This window comes from Elephas maximus, chromosome 3 (genome assembly GCF_024166365.1).
Source record: "Elephas maximus indicus isolate mEleMax1 chromosome 3, mEleMax1 primary haplotype, whole genome shotgun sequence".
NCBI lineage: Eukaryota > Metazoa > Chordata > Mammalia > Proboscidea > Elephantidae > Elephas > Elephas maximus.
In genome coordinates, this window is record NC_064821.1 from 116,761,949 (window position 1) to 116,781,620 (window position 19,672).

Here is a 19,672-nt window from a genome sequence, read left to right on the forward strand (position 1 = left end):
AGCTTGGCTAAAAGGTGCTGATCTTAGATTTAACAGCACTATTGGTAACACTTGTACTCAGGACAGTCCTAAAGCATGTGATAATTTTGCTAATTGATTTTTAATTATGTCATTCATCCTCTCAACTAAACCTGAGTACTACGGATGGTATGGGCAATGCAGCCTCTGAAAAATAGGAAAAACTTTTGCATAAATCCTTTATGATTTTCTAGGAAAGCGGGTACCTTGATCACTGCAAATTATTCTTGGGGCACCCCCGGAAGGGATGATGTTATCTGAAAGTTCCTTGGCCAAAAATGATGTTGTGGCATTCTGCCTAGGGAAAGCCTCAGCCCAACGTGAAAATTTACAAACCGTAGCTAAAACAAATTTATATCCACTGTTAAAAGGGCCTAATTGAATAAAGTTTGGCTTTTAAGCATTGGCCCAAGAGGTAAGGGGTACTTCCCCAAGGTAAGTTTGCAGGCTCAACCGGCATTAAATTAAGAGCATATGGAGCAACGTCAGGTCAGCTGTGACATGGTCAGCTATGCCCCTTTGATAAGATGTCGACAAGCTTGTCTCTTCCCCAGTGATTATTAGCATGGAAAGTTCGAGCAAGGGGAACAGATAAAGACCTGGGGAGTATGGGCTTCCAATATTGGGGCTTATGTTTTGCACTGGGTCCTTCACAGATCTGAGAGATATCATGAAGGTGGCAGCCCTTTTCTTCCCTTTGGTCTTTTTCCTCATCTGGAGCCAACTGTTGGTGATTCATGCTGTCATGGATTGAAATGTGTTCCCCCGAGGTATGTGTCAACATGGATAGGACATGATTTCCAGTATTGTGTGGTTTTCCTCCATTTTGTAATTGTAATTTTATGTTAAAGAGGCTTAGGGTGGGGTTGTAACACCTTTACTAAAGTCACATCCCTGATCCAATGTAAAGGGAGTTCCCCTGGGGTGTGGCTTGCACCGCTTTTTACAAGAGATAAAAGGCAAAGCTGGGGTGGAGGCGAGGCAATCTTCATACCACCGGGAAAGAAGCACTGGGAGCAGAGTGCTCCCTTTGGACCCAAGTCTTCTGTGTGGAGAAGCTCCTAGTCCGGGGCAAGGTTGATGAGAAGGACTTTCTTCCATGGCCGACAGAGAGAGAAAACCTTTCCCTGGAGCTGATGCCCTGAATTTGGGTTTGTAGCCTACTAGACTGTGAGAGAAGAGATTTCTCTTTGTTAAAGCCATCCACTTGTGGTATTTCTGTTACAGCAGCACTAGATGACTCAGACACATGCTATGTGGGCTCACTAGTGGTGTCGTCTTGAACATAAAGATCCCCATCTGTATGTCTTATATCAGGTCACTGGCATTCTCGGTACTCCATGGATATTTCTGTTGCTTGGAATTTCGTTGAGGCAGCAGATTTGGCTGCCTGACTGGCCGAATTGTTTCCTCTAATTTCTTCCATCTGAGAATGTCCTTAGGTTGATGGGTTCTGTACTTTAATGGCAGTGATTGCAGAGGAAAGTAGCATGGCCTCCGGAAGGTCTACTACTAAAGCACCATTTTTTATCTGGGTACCTCAAGATGTAAGAAACCCCCGGGGCTTCCTTAGTGCCCCCTCAAATCATAAGCAATCCTGAAAGCTATTGAAAGTCTGTGTAAATACTTACCGATCATCTGTAGACCAATCTATGTGCCTGAGCAAGAACAATCAGTTCAGCCTGCTGAGCTGGGGTAACTTCACGGAGAGGCCTGCTTTCAAGAACTTCAGTGGACATGGTGACAGCATAGCCTCCCTGGAAACGAGGGCTGGCTGACATTAAATAAGAGCCGTCAACAAATAAGTTAAACTCTTTATAGTCAAGAGGGTCTCCTGTAAGTTAGATCTGATAGTCAATAAACGATCAGCTAAATCAATACAGTCATAAGGTATGGTTTCTTCATCATCTGGCAGGGGCATAAGGGTTGCTGGGTTTATCCCTGAGATGGTGTGCAACCGTATATGTGGAGCAGATAATAAAAGAACTTCATAAGACATCATTCTACTGGCAGATATGTGCTGGGTCAAACCTGAGTTTAAACTGGTGGAGACTGTGGGGGGGCAAATACATCTAAATTGTTTTCCAATACTATATCAGCAATGGCTTCTACCAATAGGGTGGTGGAGGCAACTGCCCCAAGGCATGATGGGTATTCCCTGGGCATGGGGTTTAACTGGTCTCTGCTGTTCTCTGTGCCCTGAGTGAGTACCCCCAGAGCATATCCATTCATCTCTTAAAGGGAAAAGCTAAGGCTATAATTTGGAAATCTTAAAGCAGGAGTGTGAGAGAGAGAGCCTTTTAGTCTGTAGATGACTGATTCTCCCTCTCCTGAAAGCTGAAAGGGGTCTGGCTCAGAGTTTTTTAAATAATGATAAAGGTTGACCTAGAAGGGAAAAATTTGATATCCAAGTCTGGCAGTACCCACAGAGGCCAAGAGATCCTCCTAACTCCTTTTTTGTTTTAAGCATAAGAAAGGCCAGAATAGCATCCTTTCTCTTAGTGTCAACAGACACCATGTTGGCTGATAATATATGACCTAAACATTTCACAGACGGTGGAGCAATCTGAAGTTTCTCCTTAGAAACCTTGTGACCTCTATTTGTTAAGTGTATTGATAAGGCAATGCTAAACCCTGGTTGGCGTAGCGGTTAAGAGCTATGGCTGCTAACCAAAATGTTGGCAGTTCAAATCCACCAGGAGCTCCTTGGAAACTCTATGGGGCAGTTCTACTCTGTCCTATGGGGTTGCTATGAGTCAGAATTGACTCAACAGCAACAGGTTTGGGTTTCGTTTTTGGTAACCTTCAAACAGGATTCCTCAGTGGGAGAGCAAATTAACAAGTCATCCCTGTATTGGAGAAGGACTAATCCATGGATATATTTTAATGATTGTAGGTCCACATCCAAAACCTGTGAAAAATAGGTGGGGGACTCAGTAAAGCCTTGGATAAGGATGATCCAGGTGTATTGTTGATTACCCCAAGTGGATGCAAATAAATACTGACTCTCGGGATGGATGGGGATGCTGAAGAATGTACTACACAAATCTTCTATAAAATATGTGGTTTCTGCTGCAACATTAGATAGTAATGGGTGAGGATTTAGGACCACAGAATATCTAGGAATCACTATTTTATTGATGGCCCTTAGGTCATGAACAAATCTGCAACCTTGACTACTGGCATTGTGGACTGGGAACACAGGAGTGTTACATGGACTAGTGCTGGGAATAATGAGGCCTTTTTCTAAAATGTCTTCAACTATAACAGTCAGTCCTTCTTGGGCTTCAGGCTTAATGGCATATTAGGGAATCTTGGGCAAAGGTTTAGCAGTATCTGTTTGCACCTTACTGTGTTCAGCCGAATGGACCCTCCTAGTATCAGACGAAATGGCTCACAGTCAGGCACTGACTTGAAGTAGTCCATAGGAAAATTCAGAGGGTTAAAATGTGGAGTTTGGGTAAATTAAGAGCATGTGTGTAGCACAAGGCCTCTTCCTGATCATCCTCAGAATCATGTGAAAGGGGAAGGTATACTTAATAATATTTTCCCTTCTTCATTAAACCCTAAATGGCATTTCCATTTGTAAAGTCTCTTCCTAGTAAGTTAACAGGAATGTTGGGGCTAAGTAAGAAGGACTGTGAGTCTTCATTTAGTCCTAAAGACACAGTTATCGGTTGAGAGTGTTCTAAGTTAGCAATGCCACAACTCTAGTATTCTGGTGCAGGAACTTTTGAAGGCTTGTGGGGTTAAATGTGGATAACGTTGTACCTGTGTCCGCCAGAAATTTGCAAGGCTGTCTGTTAATTTAAAAAAAAAAAAAAATTTTTTTTTTTCTTCTGTTAATAGCAGTTTCACCTTGTGAGTACAGGGGAATCACAGAAAAAGCCCGTTTTATCCTTGGAGCCCCATCATTTGGTCATCACAGGGGGCGAGGGCAAAGTCCTTGCCTTGTTTTTTTAAGCTCAATGCAATCCTTTTTGAAGTGCCGGGGCTTCTTACAGTAATGACATATTCCAGGGCTTTCACTCTGTGATGCTGACCTCTAGTGGATATTTGTAGTTGCTTCATTTGCAAAGCAATTTTGTCTGTTTCGTGCTCTTTTTTTTTTTTTTCTCTGCTTCCTTAGCCGGTTGTTCTAAAGTCTGGCTTAGCTTATAGGCTGAAGTCACCGATTTACTACTTTCAGAGTTTTCTCAATCCAATTTGTGGCATTTGACCAGATCTCTGGGCTCTGGTTGGAAGCTGTTAACAAAAAAAAAGAATTAAAAGCAATCTTCGTGCCAGTATCCTCTATTTTCAGTCCTGAATGTTTGTCAAATACTTTGGTTAGGTAGTCACGGTAGCTATGAACACTTTCACCTTTTTCTTGAGTACAACCTTGAATTTTTGCCCAGTTTATTTTCCTGGGAACACCTTAAGAATAGCCTGAATAAGTGAATCAGTAAGAGTATTAATTTCAGAAAAGTATATTCACAGGAGCTTTGATGTCTATAGTTAAGCATTTCTTAGGGGACTTCCATTTAGCTTCTTTCATTCTCCTGGAAGCAACCCCAGGCCAAACCAACATAAAAATAAGGTTATACATATCAGCCAGCCCTGGTCCATAGGTTTGGGTTAAAATAAGAAATTCCTGGTAAATTTATGGGGGTTCTCCCGTGGATTTGAGAAATCTTTGATGATAGCACAAAGCTCAGCCCAGGACCACAGCGCAAAGGTTACTTGGGGGTAGTTTATCAGCCTCTTCTGAATTTTAAAAGGGATTTCTAAGGCTGGTTTGGATTCTGGTCCCATGGGGGCACCAGTAAGAGGGAGGTAAGGTACAAAGGAAGCACTGACAGATATGGGAGGGCAGGTAGGCAAGACAGGTTAAGGAGAACGGGGAGTGGGAGTGGGGCAGTAGGAATAAGAGGAGGGGGTCAGGTTGCAGAGGAGCTGAGGAGGCAGCAAGAGGGGTAAGGGAAAGGTCAGGGGATGGAGTAAGTTTCTGTGCTTTAAATTTGGATACTGACTCTGCGAGGGAAGCCAGCCTACCTTCCAATTGCCCGTTTGCTGATTCCTAGTACCAGTTGTAAAAGATGTCCTACTGCTTCTCTCTGACATGGGCACCCCGTTTTACCAATTTGGAGAGTAGAAAGGCAATTTTTGACATGTCAAAAGTTCCCCATTTTGGCCAACATTTCTCAACACTACCTCTGGCTATGTTCTGTCATTCAGCTAAAAATGAACAGGAATCGGGCTTGTAATGTTTAAACATAAACCCAGCAGGAGTCCCTGTACCTTAGAGCAGACCTGTCCCATAGCGTCTTAGTCATCTAATGCTGCTATAACAGAAAAGTGGATGGTTTTAACAAAGAGAAATTTATTCTTTCACAGCCTAAGAGGCTAGAAAGTTCTGGTTCAGGGTCCCAGCTCCAGGGGAAGGCTTTCTCTCTCTGTCAGCTCTGGGGGAAGGTTTTGTTATCAATCTTCCCTGGACAAGGAACTTCTCAGCTCAGGGACCTTGGGTCCAAAGGATGTGCTATTCTTCTCACTCGCGTTTCTTGGTGATATGAGATCCTTCTGACTCTCTACTTGCTTCTCTCTTTTGTATCTCAAGAGTTGATTTAAGGCGAAACTTAATCTTGTAGATTGAGTACTACCTCATTAAGATAACTGCCTCTAATCCTGCCTCATTAACATCATAGAGGTAGGATTTACAATGCATAGGAAAATCACATCAGATCACAAAATGGTTGACAATCACATAATACTAGGAGTCATGGCCTAGCCAAGTTGACACATAGTTTTTGGGGACACAGTTCAATCCGTAAAACATAGTAACCGAGATAGCTACCACGTGTGGTAGAAAGATTATCTTTAAAGCTCTAGAGACAACAAAAGGTGTTCTCAAGATTCCTAAATGAGCTCCTTAGGGAAACAAAAGCCAGCAACAGTGACTAGAGAAAGGCACTCCAAGTTCCACTTGATAAGTAAGGTCCCATAGTGGAAAGTAAAAGAGAATACAAAGAGCCTGGAACAACCTCAGTGAACTGCAATACAAGGAGTGTGGAGTTTGGAATGGGAAGGCTCAGTGTCGAACTTCAGTAACTGGGGAGGCAGAAGGGGCAAAAAAGACTCTGGATGGCGCTTGGTGTTCCAAGTCCTCAGACATACGGTCAATGCAGGCTAAGCAGTACTTCTGGATTTCACCACCGCCGCCAAAATGTCACCCTGATACAGAAAACCAAGTCTGTTTAAGACAAAATCACAGAGGTTTATTCCAAGCAAAGTTTGCACTTTGAACTGGGAACAGTACAGTACTTCTAGACAAGACAGTGGTGTTCAAAGTGGGGGCTCTGAATCAGGGATAATTATACTGCTGCAGCAGGCATCAGATTATTTTTATTTGGTGCAACTCTGATTAGGGAAGTCAGAGGCAGGATCTTGCTGAGGTGGGGGAAAGGTGTCTTATTGGGTCAGAGGGTGTAGCTGCGAAACACTGATTGGTTACCAGTTATTAATACCTATAATTAGAGATTACAAACAGTCTCGCAGGATGCTTAGATAGTGGTCACAAGATGCTTACATGTATTTTCTTTGTCTATCTTGTAGGAATACCTTGCTGGCAACAGCACCCAGACAACACTACCTCAGTAAGTATATTTTGAGGGTTATGGATGGTCTCTTGGTCAAGACTCTCAGGGCATATGGTTTCACATCCTGGTTTTGACCACCAAGGAGAAACATGTTTTTATCGAAAACATAGCTGTTAGACTAGAAGTCCAGATTAAAATCAGGTAGCATGGTCAGCATATTATGCTCCTGCCTCACTGACTACACTGAAAGGATTTTTTTTTTTTTTTTTTTGAGACAAAGGATTCTATGGGCAAAATATTGAATGACGCAGGAAGCATTGAAAAAAGATGTAAGAAATACACAGTCACTATACCAAAAAGAATTTATTGATGTTCAAATGTTTCAGGAGGTAGCATATAATCAAGAACTAATGGCACTGAAGGAAAAAGTCCAAGCTGCACTGAATGTATTGGCAAAAAAGTTTCAGGAATTGACAAAATATCGATTGAGATGTTTCAACAAACAGATGAAAGGCTGGAAGTGCTCACCAGTTCATGCCAAGAAATTTGGAAGACAGCTACCTGGCCAATCGACTGGAAAACATCCATATTTGTACCCCATTCCAAGGAAAAGTGACCCAACAGAATGTGGAAATTATTGAACAATATCATTAATATCACACACAAGTAAAATTGTGAAGATAATTCAAAAATTGTTGCAGCACTATATAGACAAGGAAATGCCAGGAATTCAAGCCAGATACAGAAGAGGATGTAGAGCGAGGGATATCATTGCTAATGTAAGATGAATCTTCGCTGAAAGTAGAGAATACCAGAAAGATGTTTACCTGAGTTTTATTGACTACGCAAGGCATTCAACTGTATGGAGCATAACAAATTGTGAATAACGTTGAGAAGAATGGGAATTCAAGAATGCTTAATTGTGCTCTTGCAAAATCTGTACATAGATCAAGATGCAGTGGTTTAAGCAGAACAAGGGGATATTGAGTAGTTTAAATCAGAAAGGTGTACATCAGTGTTGTATCCTTTCACCATACTTATTCAATCTGTGTGTTGAGCAAATAATCTAAGAAGCTGGATTATGTGAAGAAGAACATGGGGCCACGATTGGAGGAGGAGTTATTAAGAACTTTCAATATGCATATGACACCATCTTGCTTCCTGAAAGCGAAGAGGACTTGATGCACCTGCTGATGAAGGTCAAAGACTAAATCCTTCAGTATGGATTACACCTCAACATAAAGACAGCAAAAATCCTCACAACTGAACCAGTAAGCAATATCGTGATAAATGGAGAAAATATTGAAGTTGATTTCATTTTACTTGGATCCACAATCAACACCAATGGAAGTAGAAATCAAGAAATCAAATGACATATTACACTGGGCAAATCTGCTTCGAAAGATCTCTTTCAAGTATTGAAAAGCAAACATGTCACCTTGAGGACTAAGGTGCTCTTGACCCAAATCATGCCATTTTCAATCGCCTCATATCATGTGAAATCTGGTCTATAAATGGGGAAGATGGTCGAAGAATTGATGCCTTTGAATTATGGCATTGGTGAAGAATATTGAATATACTATGGACTGCCAGAAGAAATAACAAATCTGTCTTGGAAGGAGTACAGCTAAAATGCTTCTTAGAAAAAAGGATGGGAGACTTCATCTCATATACTTTGGACATGTTATCAGGAGGGACCAGTTCCTGGAAAAGGGCATCATTCTTGGTAAAATAGAAGATCAGCAAAAAAGAGGAAGACCCTCTATGAGATGGATTGATGCAGTGGCTTCAAAAATGGGATCAAACATAGCAACTATTGTGGAGGTGGTGCAGGACAGGGCAGTGTTTCATTCTGTTTTACATAGGGTCGCTATGGGTGGGAACTTACTCAATGGCACCTAACAACAACAAGCCTCCTAAATGGTGAGTAGAATATATTTCTGTTCTTTAAAGCCATCAGCTTGTGGTATTTCCGTTACAGGAGCAGTAAGGAAGTAAGATACTACTAGAAACTCGTGTGCTCAAGTACAATTGGATAAAATCACTCAATGCTCTTTAAGTTTGAAGAATTTGTCTTGTTGATGCTCTTTAAATAAGATATTATTTAAGTTAAATGTTACATTTTTAGGAGTTAAAACATCAAGATATAAGACTTGGGAGCAGTAGGAGACATTGTATTTATTTCTTCTCCTTTTCTTCTTGTGAAGGACCCCCCAAAATCTAGGTGCTTGGCATAAGGAGAGGCTTGAGCATGATTATATCCTGAGGGAAAGGTGTTGCCAGAGAGTACATAATAAACACAAAGGAGGAGGGAAGAGAAAGAATGGGATCTGGAGTTTAGATTCTCCATTCACTGGCTGTTTGATCTTGGCAAGTTACATAAACTGTTTGAACTTGAGTTTACTCACTTGTAAAATTGAGATAATTTCTATCCTCCAGAATTGTTGTAAGTATTAGAAATTAATTATGTAGAATATTTAGAATAAGTAGGCCCTGAAAATGTAGTTGTTATTATTTTAAGCATGTGACTTTCAGATAGGAGAAAATACAATAAAGAGGTGGAGAAGGTTTGAGGGTGGCAGAAGGGAAACTTAAATGAGTTTATACATATTTTTCTGTGAAGATGTCAAGAAGAGAATGAGGAAGAGGGTCCTGGGAAACAGGTTTATAGGAAAGTGATGAAAACTTAGAATAGCTTTAGTGGCTTTTTAAAGAAGAAACTGATCAACTGTGGACATCCAAAGGAATTTTTGATTGGTGTTGAGGTGAATTAGAAGAGAGAATCTTAAAGTAGTACTAATTTCCTCCTGATGAGAAAAAATATTGGGAAAAGTTGGAATTGCTCTTTATCATTTTCTTGATCTATCTTCCACACTAGAATTATTTTATATTTTTTCTTAAATAATTTGAAAACTAGGGAAACTCTTCTTGAATTACTGTAAAGAGAAAACTGTTACAGCAGAAATGGAAAAGGGGTCATAGGAAGGGAACATTTTAATAGGTTCAAGAGAAAAAAACTTCTCTTTTGAAAATATTTTATGTTTGGTTGCTTATACTAGTAATTCTCTGAGCCGTTATCATCCTAATAATGGGCATTAAGATCCTAAAGATGGCTTAATAAACATATGGTGTTTCCCAAATATTTTTTAGCCACAGACCCTTTGTTTTGTACAGACATTCCTCGGAACAGTTTGGTGAGGTTGGCCTAGTATGTCTTATAGGTCTGGCTTGCCTTTTCTAGATACTGTCATCTTTGAGATATTAATAATAAGGTCATTTTATCTCAAAGACCTCCAAATGTCTATGTTACTAATCTCTTATCCTTGTTTGTAAGATTAGATTCAGACCTGCCCCTATAGTTTCTCTAATCATGGTTCTCAACTGGGGTTGGTCTTTCTGCAGTTGGAAATGTTGATGTTTGGAAGGGTGCTAGCCATCAGGAATTGTCCTGCAGTGAGCCAGACAGTCCCACAACATGGAGAATTGCTCTCCCTGAAATGTTTCCTCTATGATACAAAATTGTCAGCAAGACAAGTCAAGAACTTGCCAATTTCTGTACCACTAGTTGAACAAGATTTCTGCATGTCTGGATAGTTCAAATCATCTACCACATTCATAGCTTATCTCTGTGTTCTGTGTACAGTTTATGAGCACTGCAAAACGATCTCACGCACTTTCTTCATTGGACCATGTGGCCTGAGTATAGTGTAACACTGCAAAGATATCAAAATATCAGAGTAGCTCCCTGATCTAAGTGTTTCCTGGGAAGTCTACCTACTCCTTCCTTCGCTTGCCATGAGCTTCTAGTGGCCTATTTCCAAGACTGCCAAGTACTATTATCTTCCCCATTTTACAGAAGAGAAAACAGAAAATGATAAAGGCTACGTTAATTGCCTCTCAAGACCACAGAGACAGCAGGTTCTAGAGTTAGGCTTTAAATTTAAACATTCTGACTTCAAAACTCAGCTACTTAACCATTACTCCAATGTGCCTGAGATAGTACTTTATAATGTTCCGTCATAGATAGCTCTTTTTATGTCATTCTGGAATGTATCCTAATGATTCCTGAGTTACTCTTCATTCCAAATACCTGAAACTCCGCATTCAATTCTCAGCTTAGGCTCTCACTGGCTATGTATGTTAGTATAAGCAAAGCGCTTACCTTCTTTGCATCTCATCAGCAAAATACAGCAATTGTGCTAGAAATTCGCTCTCCAGTGTCTCTTTTTTCCCCCATATTTTATTTATTTCGTTGTTGTTGTTGAGAAAATACACAGCAAAACATACATCAGTTCAACAGTTTATACCTGTGCAATTTCAGCAACATCAATTAAAGTCTTCTAGTTGTGCAACCATTCTCACCCTCCTTTTCTGAGTTGTTCCTCCCTCATTAACATAGACTTACTGCCCCTTGAGGTTCCTTTCTAATCTTTTGAGTTGCTGTTGTCAGTTTGATCCCATATAGATAGTTCTTAAAAGAGCTTAATGCTCAAGGCAGAACTTTTTAGTTAAGCTACACTATTGTTTGGTTATAAGATGACTTCAGGCTATTTTTTTTCATTAACTATCATTTATTCAAGTAATTTATTTACACATTCATCTATCTCTTTTTTCTTTTCTTTTTTTATTGTACTTTAGATGAAGTTATACAGAGCAAATTAGTTTCTTATTAAACACTTAATACACACAGCCGCCACAGTATGACAAACTGACAGACAAGTGGTGGGTCTTTTTAGATAAGTGAGGTCATAAAATATTTGTCCTTTTGTAATTGGCTTATTTCACTCAGCATAATATTTTCAAGCCCCATCCATATTGTAGCATCTATCAAGATTTTGTTTCTACTACTGGCCGAGCAGTATTCCATTATATACATGTACCAACCAAACCTCTTGCCATTGAGTCAATTCCAACACAGCGGCCCTATAGGACAGAATAGAACCGCTCCATAGAATTTTCAAGGAGCAGCTAGTGGATTTGAACCGCAGATCTTTTGGTTAGCAGCCTCGTCCTTAACCAGTGCACCACCAGGGTTCCATGTACATATCACACTTTTTTTTATACATTTGTCTGTTGATGGGAATTTAGGTTGTTTCCACGTTTTAGCTATTGTGAATAGTGCTGCAATGAACATTGGTGTATAACTCTCTTTTTGAGTGTCTGCTTTCAAATCTTTTGGTTATGCACCTAGAAGTGGAATTGCTGGGTCATATGGTAGTTCTATTTTTAATTTTTTGAGGAACTGCTACACTGTTTTACATAACAGCTTCACCATTTTGTATTCCTAACACCAATGGATAAGGGTTGCAATTTCCCCACATCCTCGCCAACATTTGTTATTTTTAATCTTAGCCATCCTAAAAAAAAAAAAAAAAAATCCTAGTAGGAGTGAAATAATATCTCACTGTGGTTCTCCAGTGTCTCTTGATATTAAATTTGATAGTCCTGTCAACAGTACTTAGACTTTTACTCTCAAGAGATATCACTTTCAATTATGTCGTATTAAAACCAGACTCAGTGTCTTTTTGTTATTTTTTAGAATTGTTTTCACTGGTAAATGAAAGTGTCACGAGTGATCCATTATTGTGATCTGCCAAATAAAAAAAAACAAACAAATCAAACCAGTTGCTGTTGAGTAGATTCTGACTCATGGCAACCCCATGTGTGTCAGCCTAGGACTGTGCTCCATAGAGATTTCAATGGCTGATTTTTTTTACAGTAGATTCCCAGGCATTTCTTCTGAGGTGCCTCTGGGTGGTCTCAAAAGTCAGCCCTTCAGTTAGCAGCTAAGCTTTAAGATTTAACCATTTGCACCACCCAGGGGCTCCATACCCATTGGTTGCAACTCATATCAACTGTATAGAACAGAGTAGAACTGCCCCTTAGAGTTTCCAAGGCTGTGAATCTTTACAGAAGCAGACTGCCATGTCTTTCTCCTGCTGAGCAGCTGGTGGGTTCAAACTGCCAACTTTTTGGTTAGCAGCTGAATTGATTAACCATGCACCACCAGGGCTCCTTAAGGACTCCATGTATAGGTAATGATTAGATCTCTTTTGTTTTTCCTCAAATGGGGAAAAAAGTTTTTCTCATCCTTAAGCTTTTACCAATGGAATTATGAGAAGAGAGTTTATTTTGGCGGAGAGAGGAAGAGGTTACAGCACAAGTTCTTAATTTGAGTCTTTTGTAGATCACTAACCATTGCCTGACAACAATAATACATAATGAAGCCCTGGTGGTTCAATGGCTAAGCTTGGCTGCTAACCAAAATGTCAGCAGTTCAAATCTTCCAGCTGCTCCTTGGAAACCCTATGGGGCAGTTATGGACACACCTCCCAGGCCCTTACTGGTTAGTCCAGTCATGATATCGTCATCTATAGCCTGACTAATGAAATCTTTGTGCATACATGCAAGAAGTACACTTCTATTTTCATAGTATTTAAAAAGTATTGTGAAAGTAATAATGCACTACACATTTTATAAAATAAGTAAACAGTAAAGAAATATAAAAAAATAAGTTTTCTATTTCTTCTAAAATATCTTTCCTTTCTCAGTTCCAGTCCCAAAAAGAATTAATCGTTTTTCAGTGTTTTGTTATAATGCTGTGTTTTGTTGCTTACAAGCCAACTTACATGACACTTTAGCACACACCCAAACTGTATAGCATTTACAGTATTTTAAAATGACTATCATTTATTTATTTAAAGTTTTTTCTAAATAACTTGCTTAAATGCAATCTTTAAATTTTTTTTTAAATTAGGTTTTTTGGTATAATTATTATTATCGAAAAAGTAATATATGCCCATAGTATTAAATGCGAACAAGAAAAAGAACATAAAATGCAAAGAAAGTCACCTTTTGACTACAGACCCATAGTCACCAGTTTCTTGTGTACAGCAGAATGATGTTATACATATTAAACCATAAATATCTGTCTAAAAATAATGCACTGGTTTATATTCTTTAGAAAAAGTAGAAGTATAAAACATGCATTGCTTTGTACCTAGTTTTATTAGGAATTAGAGGTCATGTCATATCAGAGCATATATCATCTCTTTCCCTTTCCTGGTAAAGTTTCTCCATCACATGGCTGAACCAAAGCTGATTGACCAGTATCCTATGGATGGATAATTTAAGTTTTTTTCCGTTCTTTTGCTATGAAAAATATTGGTGTTGTAGGGAAAAAAATTACAAAGCTTAGTAAAGCAAAAAAGAAAGTTCTATTTGACATATGTTCAAAAAGGCAAAAGTGGGAAGCTGGCAAGAATGCTGCCACAGCCATATCTGCCCGAGTCTAGGGAAATATTACAGAATAGACAAAAGTGGGAAAATGGACAAGCATTGTACTAGAGCCACGTGTGCCCGAGTCCAGGAAAATACTACGGAAGAGGCAAGAATGGGAAAAGAGACAAGCATGCTGCCACAGCCATGTCTGTCCGAACTATTACAGAATGGCCAGTGTATATTAACATTGCAACATGGGCAAAACTATTGAAAGCTTCATCCTTGCACAGACTGGCTAGAAACTGAGACCCTACATTTTGAATTGCTTTTCTTAACAATCATTGGTACAGGTTTCAGTAAGGACAGTCATAAGAGTCTTCACTGGTCCAACAAATTTTCTCTTCACCAAATACTACTAGAAAAAGATAAGAGTGGAAAGTCTTTTGTGTTCTGTTTGATTGGTTTATGGGAAAGGCTCCCTAAAAGATATTTTCCAAGACTATCCTAGCTACTATCTTTATAACTTGGGGCCCAGCTGACGTGTCCTTGTGAGTCCTTGTGAGTCCAGCTCCAGTTGGGTCACATTCTCTTTGCTCAAGAATAGGGAATAATAACTCCAATATTATTTCCTAAATCATTCGTACAAAGAACATCCTTGCTGGTCTTTGCATGGATGTAGGAATACATCTGAATGATAGTCTTCAAAGTAAAATTGCTGGGCATTTTAAATCCTTGATATATATAACTAAGTTGCTATCCAATAAAGCTTCCTCAATTTATGAGATTAAAAAAAGTCTAATTTTGAGCATCTATATTGTGGCTACCTTTTCAAGAATTCTTGCTCACAGTAACACTAAATAAAATATCCATATTTGTGCAACTCAGGCAAACTAATTAGGACTATTTTAGTTCCTCCTCAACTCTGAGTGTCATGTGACATCAAAAATATACCCATGCATAGTTGAGCTGAATTGCAGTCGACAGCATGTTTTAAACACACACACACACACACACATTTGGAAACATATTAATTAAATTAAAATATTAAATATGTATTAATTTCTATTAGTGTTTTGGACTCCATGAATTTTTTTTTTTTCCAAGCATAAAATTTTTGGTAGGTTTCTGAATGCTCACAGGCCCTTTGGCACTGCTAGTGCTTGAGGGGTAAATGTCTCTGAAGCTAACTTAAAAAGCAAATTGCCATATCCCTTCTTTCCACACCTTTTTTTCAAACTGTAAATTGTTAAGATCTGTTTATTTCATATTCTCCTTTTTCTTAATTGGTCTAAGAAAACTTTAGGTCTTTAAACTGATAGTTTGTAGGAATAGAAATATTCCTAAATTCCCCAGTCCTGAAAAATAGCCACAATGGTAAGTAGGCCAAGGTCTGAATTGTTTAAGGAACAAGAAGATTTTTTTTGTTGTTTGTTTTCAAGGAGTGATCCTTGTGAGAGTAGGGATCTGGGTGCAGGTATATGGTACACCCTTGACACCGGCTGCTGCTTTTTTCCTACAAGGATGTTGTTGTCAATTGTAAAACATTTTCTTTTTTGGTAAGGATTTGAGGCTCCATCAAGTTTTACAAAGCCACACCATCTTTCTCATCAGGGAGAATTTCTTCCAGTACTTCAAAAGATAACGATGCTTGAAAAAACTGCAAACTTTGAACGCCTTTAAGGAAGCTGCAGGAGTTCTGCTTAGACGCCTCGGCCACAGTAGCTTCGCTATTACTTAAGGAAAGTATCACCCTCGCTCCGGTTCCAATCATCAAAAGCACTGAGTCATTACAGAGTTCAGTGTACCTTAAAAGGCAGGCTGCTTGCGATTAATGAGAATCCAAGCTGCAAACCTGGCAGCTCGGGCCACGGTTGTCAAAAGGAGTTTCCATTTTGTTTTAGGGCACTGTCGTTTGCGTCCGTCAGTACCGCCCCCAGGACAAAGGGTGGCCGGTCAGGGCCACTGGATGAAGTAAGAGGGGCTGACTCGGTTTCAACACCAAGCCCGCCTTTCTCCACTTCTCGAGCGAACCTCCCGCTGAGGTCACACAGACGCCTGGGGGCTCACAGGAGCCAGCACAGCAGCTTCCTCAAGGACCCACCCAGTAGGGCAGGACTCAGGAATTTCGCCCGCAGAGACCAAAGCCACGTGAACCCACCGACTCTGGCTTCTCTCGGCTTTCGGCACTGGGAAGGGAGGTAGCGGCGACGCTCTAGGCAACGCCTATGCTGCCAGCCAATGAGGAGCGGAAGCTGCGCCGGGGCCTTCGCTGATTGGGCCGAGATGTCTACGCCCCGCGACAACCACCACCCATCAGGGTGGCTATTAAAGTCTCAGTACCAGAGCCGCGGTATGCGTTTGGGTTTGCGGGAGTGCTTATTCTCCCTTTTTTCCTAATTCTGCTTTCTCCAACCCTGACGCCTTAGTTTCCGAGTTTTACCTTCCTCGCTCTTTTCCTCTTTTCTTCCTTCGCAGCTCAACATGCAGAAAGAAGACGTCTCCCCACAGGGTTTCCTGCCTAGCTTCCAACATTTCGCTACGCAGGCCATTCATGCGGGTCAGGAACCGGAGCAATGGAACTCCAAGGCTTTGGTGCCCCCTATTTCACTGTCCACGACGTTCAAGCAGGGGGCGCCCGGTAGACACTCGGTGAGCTGGGCCTGGGGCCATTAGGGGTGGGTCGGGAAAAGAGAGTTGGCTTATAAAGTAGAAAGGCAAGCGAATAATTTTTAATATGGCTTATTTTTATACACTGGAAAAACACCTCGAAACGATATTTCCTGTACTCGTAATCTTCCTTGCAGTGAAGTTTTGTATTGCATGGCCCAACGATCACATCTTTTGATAAACCAGACGGAGGGAACAGTTTGTCAAATAGTTGCGCTTGAAATTCATGTAACTTTGCAAATTTTCAATTTGAAAACTAAGGGCCGTAATGTTCTAGAATTACCATTAGCAGCAAAAATTATAGCGGTGTAGTAAAGAGTCGGAAACCCTGGTGGCGTAGTGGTTAAGTGCCACGGCTGCTAACCAAAGGGTTGGCAGTTCGAATCCCCCAGGCGCTCCTTGGAAACTCTGGGGCAGTTCTACTCTGTCTTATAGGGTCGCTATTAGTCGGAATCGACTCGATGGCACTGGGTTTGGTTTTTTGTTTTTTTAGTAAAGAGTCAGATAAAAAATTTAAGGGTCTGATAACTTGCCTGTAATGAAGATCATTCCCGATTGATGAATTGAGTAATTAATAGTTACTGAGTATTTACTGTATGGATACATTTTTTTAGATACATACTTATATGTATTATATCCTGTGTATTACATGTATTATCTCATATAATTGTAACAACCCTAGTCTGAACTACAGTCTCATTTTTCCAATGAAAAAATTGAGGATTAAGGTTAAGTAACTAGCCTAAGGCCAAATGGCTAGTAAGTGATGAAGCTGGGATTCAAACTCTTTTCTAGAACTGTCCACGTTTAGCCACTAGGCTGTACTCCAGTAATAATAGCAATAATATAACTCATTGCATCATTTAAGCAATGTGGCTTAGTGCTTAAGAGTATAAATTATGTAGTCAGAAGACCTGGGTTTGAATTCTGGCACCACCTCTTTTGAGCTGGGTGACCATAAGCAAGTTACTCAAGCCTCAGTTTGATCCTGTGTAAATGGGTAATAATAGTACCTAGGACATAAATTGTTGAGATGAATATAAAATTGCATGGTGCATAAGTCGTATTTAACAGCCTGATCAGAGGTCAGGGCAGGTATTAGACACTTTTTACAGAAAAGGAAACTCGGAGTCACCCATAAATGACCTGTGCCAGGCCTCTGGGAGCCCTGGTTAAGAGCTTTGCTGCTAACCAAAAGGTCGGCAGTTTGAATCCACCAGCCGCTCCTTGGGGCACTTCTACTCTTTCCTGTAGGGTCGCTATGAGTCAGATTCCATTTGATGGGAACGGTTTTGGTTTTGATCAGGCCTATGAGAGAGCCCCATTTACTAATTGCATAGCTTCCTCGCCCCCTTTTTATGGCATACTTAAAGAATCTTAAAGTATTTAAAAGTTGCTGAGTTTTACAAGAAATCATTTAAACTGCGTAGATCCCAAACCTTTATTATGCTTCAAAAACCTCTTTAACATATTACATAAGTCCAGGAAAATTCTTAGACTTAGCCCTTTGTTTTGTGAGGTGTAGTTCTAAGGGCATTTCTGTAGCTGGTTTAAGATTCTCCTAGCTCCTGTATTTTGGAATCAAAGTATGTACACAACCTGTCTTCCAAGCATGCAGTTTTTCTTGGTGTAAGGTTTAAGTAAGTCTAAACTTTGGAACTAAATACAAAAGTTAACCATTCAGTCATGATAAACCAAACCAAGCCACGCCACGCCATGCCACGCCACGCCAGCCAAACCCAGTGCTGTCGAGCCAATTCCAACTCCTAGCGACCCTATAGGACAGAGTAGAACTGCCCCATAGAGTTTCCAAAGAGCGCCTGGTGGATTCAAACTGCTGACCGTTTGGTTAGCAGCCGTAGCACTTAACCAGTCCACCACCGGGGTTTCCTCAGTCATGATATTAATAAATAATGGTTTCACAAAGCCATCAGGGTTAGTAAAACCTACAAGACCATGCTTAATAGCTTTAAAAAATCAATTAATAGCCCTAAAGGGAATTTGGGAAACCCTGGTGGCATAGTGGTTAAGTGCTATGGCTCTTAACGAAGAAGTCAGCAGTTAGAATCTGCCAGGTGCTCCTTGGAAACTCTGTGGGGCAGTTCTACTCTGTCCTATAGGGTCGCTATGAGGTGGAACTGACTCGATGGCAGTGGTTTTTTAGTGGGTTAAGGGAATTTGAAGTGCTACGAGTAGGAATTGACTCCATGGCAACAGATTTTTGTTGTTGTTGTTGTTTGTTTTAGAGAGTGATTGAATGGGCCTGAGAGTGGACATTTGCCACTGAACCTTCAAATATTCTTTCCTGCCCCTCTACAAAGTTAAATATCTGCCATAAATATTTATAGAAACATGGGTAGCTTACTGTGGCAGTCACCATATGAATGCAAACATTTTTTTCTCTCTGGAGGGTATATAGCTGCAAGTAATGCCAAAGAGGTGATGTTGGGGTATGATAAGGATGTCCTAGATTCCTATAAAATATGTCTACTCAGTTTGACAAGGAGCCCTGGTGGCTCAGTGGTTAAAGTGCTGGGCTGCTAACTGAAGTGTCTGGCAGTTGGAACCCACCAGCTATTCTTCCGGAAAAAGATGTGGCAGTTTGCTTCTATAAAGATTTATAGCCTTGGAAACCCTATGGAGCGGTTCTACTGTGTCCCGTACAGTTAATATGAATCAGAATTGACTTGATGGGAATGGATTTGGTTTTGGTTTTAGTATTCAGTTTGACAAAAACAAGGAAACAAACAAAGCAACAAAGCATTTTTTAAAATTATTATTATTAGAAACCTTGAGAACTGCTCTGTTTTGTTAGTGTTAGTGTTATATGAGGCGCATACCACACACAGCAGTTGCTGGTTCATGGCGACACCATGTGTTTCAGAGTAGAACTGTGCTTCATAGAGTTTTCAACGGCTGTGACTTTTGGAAGCATATTGCCAGACTTTTCTTCCAAGGCACCTCTGAGTGGGTTTGAATAGCCAACCTTTTGATTAGTAGCCTAATGTTTAACCTTTTGCACTACCTAAAAAAACCCAGTGCCGTCGAGTCGATTCCGACTCATAGCGACCCTATAGGACAGAGTAGAAATGCCCCCATAGAGTTTGCACTACCTAAGGACCCCTTTATATGAAGCAGGGGGAGGAAAGTATAGGACTTTTAGTCAGTGTTCAAATCCTGGGTTGAAT

At 40.3% G+C, this 19,672-nt stretch overlaps 1 protein-coding gene across 5 annotated transcripts in view; it reads left to right on the top strand.

Moving 5' to 3' along the window:
• The first annotated feature begins 15,899 nt into the window (after positions 1 to 15,899).
• CTH (cystathionine gamma-lyase) overlaps positions 15,900 to 19,672 on the top strand; it is an 82,964-nt gene continuing 79,191 nt past the window's right edge. For 4 of the 5 annotated variants that reach the window (XM_049879567.1, XM_049879568.1, XM_049879563.1 and 1 more), the window contains exon 1: positions 16,148 to 16,466. In XM_049879567.1, coding sequence (XP_049735524.1) covers positions 16,299 to 16,466 — 168 coding nt within the window. In that variant the 5' untranslated portion in view covers positions 16,148 to 16,298. Of the gene's footprint in view, positions 16,467 to 19,672 lie in introns of all 5 variants that reach the window. The other variant, XM_049879565.1, reaches the window with a different exon arrangement.